This window comes from Girardinichthys multiradiatus, chromosome 12, assembly GCF_021462225.1.
Source record: "Girardinichthys multiradiatus isolate DD_20200921_A chromosome 12, DD_fGirMul_XY1, whole genome shotgun sequence".
NCBI classification, from domain to species: Eukaryota; Metazoa; Chordata; class Actinopteri; order Cyprinodontiformes; family Goodeidae; genus Girardinichthys; species Girardinichthys multiradiatus.
In genome coordinates this window covers 49,606,904-49,614,113 of record NC_061805.1, presented here as the reverse complement: position 1 = coordinate 49,614,113, position 7,210 = coordinate 49,606,904, and the positions used below count along the sequence as shown (strand labels likewise).

Sequence of the window (7,210 nt, the reverse complement as noted above, 5' to 3'; positions counted from 1 at the left end):
CAGCAACAGCGCAGACGCAGACAATGCTCCAGACTTATAGCCAGGAAAATGCCATTTTCCTCTTGATTACTTTTGACTACAGTTGGTGTGAAGACTGTCTGAGACAAGTTGTCTGCTTTAATTCAATAAACAGTGACATGTCTGAGGATTTTATAACCTTTATTTTTTATTTTTTCAGTTTCTTGTTACGTTTTACATAGACATACTGGTTACAACCTCTGGCTCCTACGTGGAATGAGGAGAAAACTGTTTTCTCTAAATCATCAAGATCTCTAAGATGAAAAAAAGAAAAGCTTAAGGTAAGTAAAATTATCATCCATTTTACCAAATGGAGTCTCTCATGATTCCAAACAAAGTCTTTTAGCTGTAGAATCCATTTCTAATTTGGAAACAGGATGCTGAGCACTCATAACATTTTTTTTTTTTTTTTCAGTTCATTGGTTTCTCCGTTTTAGATCATCTCTACAACAGAAGCCAATTCATCCTTCTTTTCTAAATAGCATCTAAATAACCCCCTGTGTTAAAACAAAATGAATTTACAATCTGTCAGGTTCTCTCTTCTTATCAGAATTTCGTGTGATGTGCCTGCATTAAATTGAGTGACCTTTTAAAGTGGAGAAACTACATGTTTTGTTTTTAGATGTAAAAAAAAAACATCTAAAAAACATACAATTAGAAAAATTCGCTTCCTTGTAATGACAACTTCCGGTTAATGACAACATCCGATTAATGATGATATCCGGCTAATGACAACATCCGATTAAGGATGATATCCGGTTACGTCACAGGAAGCCCCAGCCACCGGAAGTCCCGCACTAGGATGTCCTAGCCACCGGCAGTCCCGCCCACCTGTCAAAATTTTCACACCTTGTTTGATTAAAGGGTGTCCTTTATGTGTGTCATGTCATTTCAATCCCATATTAAACAGGTTTCTATGATTTCCTTCCTTCACCTCCGGAATATTGACAAAATTAGAAATATCCTGTCCAGGAGTGACACTGAAAAACTAGTCCATGCATTTGTTACTTCAAGGCAGGACTATTGTAATTCTTTACTATCAGAATGTCCACAAAATGCAGTTAAAAGCCTTCAGCTGATTCAAAATGCTGCAGCAAGAGTTCTGATGAAAATTAAAAAGAGAGATCATATTTCTCCTATTTTAGCTTCCCTTCATTTGCTCCCTGTTAAATCCAGAATAGAATTTAAAATTCTCCTCCTCACATATAAAGCCCTTAATGATCTAGCTCCATCATACATCAGAGATCTGATTGGTCCATATGTTCCTAACAGAGCACTTCGTTCTCAGACTGCAGGTTTACTGGTGGTTCCTAGAGTCTCTAAAAGTAGAATGGGAGGCAGATCCTTTAGTTATCAGGCTCCTCTCCTGTGGAACCAGCTCCCAGTTTTAGTCTGTAAGGCAGACACCCTGTCTACTTTTAAGGCTAGGCTTAAAACTTTCCTTTTTGATAAAGCTTATAGTTAGAGTGGCTTGGGTTATCCTGAGCTATCTCTGTAAAATGGCATCCTTTTTATGGGATGAAGAACTATTTTCAGTTGTGAAAACCTGAAAACTAAGTGTGACATATTAGGTGCAATATCTTAAGTGAATCCAGTAAGCCAAGGTAGTTATAATCTTTAACATTATTTAGTGAGTTGTCACTACTTATATCTCTCAGTTGTACATCATTGCAACGGGTGAACGTTCTGCTAACGTTCATACTTTTGTTGTGAAATGCAGGAAAACCAACTGTTGGAGTTGGCTTTTGAATTAGAGGCTGGGTGTTGTTGTAATATTAAATTTTAATAATAAAAATACAGCTCAAAAAATGCCACCGAACAAAATTTCATCGTACTTTCGGTACAACCAGATTTCCTAGTTATTTAAGTTAATATGACTCATAGTTAAGTTACCAGTAGTCAGATGTTATAACTGTCAGATGGTGGCCTAGCATGGCATTTGCATTCAGGCTGCACTGATCATTGATTTAAATTCAGACTTCAAAATTTTAAGTCTCTGCAACTTTTGATTTAGTTACAAAAACGTAGAAATAAAAGTTTGGCAAACTTAAAATAGGTGGTTAAGTTAAAGTCCAAAACTTAAAATTGCCTTGAAGTTTGTTGTCTTAGAATTTTGATTCTGCCAACTTTTCTTTTTTACCGTGTAGTAACCTGTAGCTTCTACAGGTTTAGCCTGCTGGAGGACAAAATTCACCACTTTCCCTCACTCTGCTACATTCTCCTACTACTCAGTGGTCATAATCAAGGGTCTTGATTAAGAGTGCAGCTGGTAGTTTCTCTTTGCGGCATAAAACAGATTCGATTAACCATACTCACTTAATTGATCAATACTCAGAATATGGGTCATGGGCTGCACAGTGGCGCAGTTGGTAGCACTGTTGTCTTGCAGCAAGAAGGTCCTGGGTTTGATTCCCGACCGGGGGTCTTTCTGCATGGAGTTTGCATGTTCTCCCTGTGCATGCGTGGGTTCTCACTGGGTACTCTGGCTTCCTCCCACAGTCCAAAGACATGCCTGTTAGGTTAATTGGTCACTCTAAATTGTCCTTAGGTGTATGAATGGGTGTGTGCATGGTTGTTTGTGTGTTGCCCTGCAATGGACTGGTGACCTGTCCAGGGTGTACCCCACCTCTTGCCCATAGACTGCTGGAGATAGGCACCAGCTCCCCTGTGATCCATTATGGAATAAGCAGTAGAAAATGACTGACTGACTACTCAGAATAATAGAAGAGAGCAAGGAACCCAGTCAAGATCTAAAAAGAATAACTGCAGATTTTAATTTTAGGAAGGTCTTGTGGAGTCAATTCTAAACAACCGGAGATTCCAAGATCATCAGTTCAAACAGGCATCTATCTTCTAGAGTCAACTGTGACTCCAGCTCTTAAGAAGCCTTCTCTCCTGGCATCCAGCTCCATTCTGCATATTAAAGAGGAGAAACAAATTTCTCAGTTTTTGTCATTAGAAACCCAGAAATAGTGACGTCACGGCCCACGATGAGTGAAACAGGCTGCTGGCTGGAAGTAAAAAACCGGTAAAACAAATGAAATATGCATGACAGCAGCTCCACCAAATTATTACATGAGTTAATTGCAAAATCAATTAAACATTTACACATCAAACACACACATATTAAAAAAGCAGGCGTTTTTGTTAGTACCTGGAGCATATTCAAATTTTAAGGTAAGGCAGTCGTTTGCAGCTACCTTTGATTGTGGGCTTTAATATATTACAAATATATTGAGCTTATTTTATGAAAAAACTAAAGGTTGGAAAACATTTAGAACATTTCCACAGTTTAATAGTTTCACTTTAGAGTTAAAGTCACATTTTAATAAAAATTGAATTTGTAGATTTTACCTCAACTATTGCTCCAAACAGACAAACTTTGAGTCTATGTTGGTGGTCTGCTGGTTGTTTTTTTAGTGTAAACGACTGTTCCAGGTATTTCCAGGTCAAGCTGTGCGTCACAGTTTGTGTTTAAAATGTGGAACCGTTTGTGTTTAAAGGATATTTGTCTAATTAAATGGTATTTAATTAGATTTATTTGGTTGAAAAAATCATTCATCACTTTGCGCTGCAGAACACGGCAGTGAGATGGTTAAGAGTCACATGGTAGCGGGTGGTATTATCAGCCCGGGGCAGCAAAAACAGTGTTTGGGAGAAAAAAACTACAGGGAACAAAGAAATCAGAGTGTATTTAAAGAGAAGTCGCCCCTGATTCTGGAGCCGTGTGGTTCTCGGCACTGCACACCGCACAACGCTGCGCCAAAAACCTACCTGCGTGCCTGCTTGTGCACCTCCATCCAGCACGGCTCCAAACGGACGGTGGGTAGTGAGGATGCGGACTTCTCTGGTCGTATGCTTCTGCGTGTTTGCGCTGCAGAACTTCCAGAGCTTGGTTTGTGCTCCAGTGCGCGGAGCCGGCAGGTACAACGCGGCACCGGTGAGTTTCAGTCTCTTCTTTAACTTCATGCAGGAGATTTTTTATTAGTAGTATCTTGACGTAGAATGAGTCGGAGAGTAAAATCCTTATCCTTTACATATCTTTGCTGCTGGCTTTCTTTATTCAGCTGAATCCCCCCAGTCTCCCACCGTCTGAACACACACACGCATTCATGCACATTCATGCGCAACAGGTTACGGTTGTTAAACGATTTAGACCAGTTTGCACCACGATTTTCGCTGTTGTATGAAATTAGTTTGTACCTGCACACCTTTTACCAAGAATCATCAGGACCAATGACTCTAATGTTGTAATTAAGACAATTGTTATTTTAGACCGCACTGCACTTGACCTGTCTCTGTAATTAGACCCTAAAGCTGTTAGAAGCAATGACTATTATCACCATTTATTTTTTGTTTGCTCAGCATCAACAGGAACATGCAGTCCTGACTCTACCAGCATCTCCATAGTATCTTGCACGTCCAGCATGAGTATGGAGGCTCAAGACTGCCAAAATTAAAAATAAATACAGAAATAATGTCTCAACAGAGCAATTAATGTGCAAACACCTGCAAGAAATAAAATGAATAAAAGGTTATTAAAGAGAATTAAACAATTCTTACAGTTCATAGCGTGTCATCAATTTGTATTTGTATTTTAATTTGCTTGTGATAATTTTAACTGAGGAAGAAAAACAAAATATCATTAGTATCTGTTTAATAGATTTTAGCTTGTAATAACTTATCCATGTGCTATTATTCGTACTTGTTTAATTTATCATTTTAATCTTTACCTTATATTTTATTTATTCAGTTCCTTATTAGTTATTTTCGTTGTTTAATTTTTAAAGACATATTCATTTCTGGATATTTGGACATAATGTTTTTGGGGCTGTGCGTTTGCTCAGTTGGTAGCATTGTTGCCTTGCAACAAGAAGGTACTTGGTTCAACTCCCAGTCAGGGGTCTTTCTGCTTGTAGTTTGTATGTTCTCCCCATGCATGTATGTGTGTCTCTATGTTGCCCTGTGATGGACTGGCGACCTGTCCAGGTTGTACCCCACCTGCCCTGTGATGGACTGGCGACCTGTCCAGGTTGTACCCCACCTGTTGCCCAAGGACCACTGGAGATAGGCACCAGCTCCCCTGCCACCTTGTACCTAAGAAGTGGGTTTGGAAAATGGATGGATGAGTGCTGTTTCTTTCCTCTTATTTCCTGAAATCACATAAATTAGAAACTAAGGAAATTGGTGACTCTTGCATTCATTGGGTTTTGGGATTATGGAGATATTCATTATTTCTTTAAGTTTTGTCACTGTTGGTCCTAACAGCAGCATGTTGTGATTTGACAGCTAGGTCTGATCTTTGAGGAGGTTAGAGTGAAACAAATCAAGGTTGCTGAGCTCCACTGCAGGCATGGCAGGAAGCTGTAATAACAGGCCTTAAAGGCATTTTGTCAACAACACCATAAAAGAAAGAGGTCCAACATTAGGAGCAGTCCTGATGGCGACAGTTAGTGGATTGTCAGATTAAGTGATTGCTAACTTTAAATTGCTTGTAAATCACATGCTGTAGTGATTATTGTATTCTGTCCTTACAGAAGTCTCCTGTGTTTTGTTTACCTCCCATCTTCCATCAAATTACAACATCTCGGAGTAAATATTTAAGCTCTGTTTACAGAGAGCGAATTGTATGGCATGCTCGTCTCCTTCACAGGAATGTCCTGTTTACAGGAACACAGAAGAAAACAGTTCATCAGAAGGAGCAGGCAGCTTGCATGCGTAATGACTCAGAAGAATGAAGTTGTTCCTGAGAATAGCCTTTAAGCTGCAGAGAAACGTTTTCTATTTTAGGACGTCTTGTTGTTCTGAAAGCATCATCAAATTACGCTCAGCATGGGGCGCGGTCTTCAGAAAAGATGCACAGATTCTGACAAGGAGAACCGCAAATTCCTCAAGGTTGGAACATCTGTTAGGTGAGAGATGAACAGAAACAGAGCAGGAACCGTTACCTGAAGCTTTTATTTGGTGCTTTGACTAGATTTACATCCAGGGGAGGACATGCCAGGACAAGTCGAACATCATCTGATCAGTTTATGAGCCATAAGTTCACAAAGTTATTAGAAAATTGTTGGACCTGTGCTGGAGTTGACTTGCAGACAGCAGCATCTGAGTTAGGTGTTTGTGGTTCTGATGGCCATCTCGGGTGGAGCGGTTCCGATATGGCGCACCGCTCAGGGCTACATCTAGGTGGGAGAGGAATGAGCTTTTGAAGAAAGTTATTTGCGCCTCAAATTGTTTTATTGTTGCTTTCTTCATGTTCAGTGACACGGGAGGGGGTAGCCCAGCATGCATGCAGGTGGCACTAGTGCAACAACTGCAACAGCCACATATAGTGCCAGATAGTTGTGCTAAATTGCTCAAAATGGTAATAAACCAATCAACACATTGGCATTTGACTCCAGTTTGACAGTGTTGGTGGATGGGGCTTCGCTATCATCAACACCCTCAGTGAGCAGATTTCCAAACCATCCCTTAATCTTTCTTGGTTTGTGGTATGGAGCATTAGCATTTTCTGGCTAAAACAGTTTCCATGAAAGGGTGGACGGGGTCTGTATCAGTGCTTAGGTAGCTGTGGTCCTCAGTTTAGCCATGCGCACACATCCAGCCATCCATTCATGTGATGTAAAAGAAAACATAATTCATCAAAGCAGGACACATTCCTCCATCGCTCTGTTGTCCAGTGCTGATGCGTACATGCTCATTGCTGGAGCTTAGTGGCAGTGGCCAGGGGCAGACCCACAGTATGCTCATCTATTAGACATCTGAAGTTAGCTAAAGTCATCAAATAAACCATCATCTATCTACAACCTTTGAAGTTGTTATTGAGCTACAGATCATGACCAAAAGATCCTGGATACAAGCTGCTGAAATAAGCTTCCTCTGTAGGGTGGCTGGGCTCCATCATCTGGTGAGGAGCTCCATGATCTGCTTAGAGCTTGGAGTTAAGCTCCTGCTCCTCTAAAGTGAAAGGAGATTCTGAAAAGAATGGGATGGATGGATGGATGGATGGATGGATGGATGGATGGATGGATGGATTTTCTACAGAACGATTCTCGGATGGTTTGAATTCAGAATTTCTATGATCCATTTTGGAAAAATAAAAACTGCTGTGATGTTTCCTGAGGTAAGAGGTTTGACTTGAAAAATCAATGAATTTTTTATTAAGAACATCAAAATGGAACATAACGGCTTT

At 40.1% G+C, this 7,210-nt stretch overlaps 1 protein-coding gene across 2 annotated transcripts in view; it reads left to right on the top strand.

Annotated features, from left to right (window-relative positions):
- Nucleotides 1–3,663: 3,663 nt before the first annotated feature.
- Nucleotides 3,664–7,210, top strand: part of mmp11a (matrix metallopeptidase 11a) — a 46,425-nt gene continuing 42,878 nt past the window's right edge. For both annotated transcript variants that reach the window (XM_047382022.1, XM_047382020.1), the window contains exon 1: nt 3,664–3,958. In XM_047382022.1, coding sequence (XP_047237978.1) covers nt 3,854–3,958 — 105 coding nt within the window. In that variant the 5' untranslated portion in view covers nt 3,664–3,853. The remainder of the gene's footprint in view (nt 3,959–7,210) is intronic.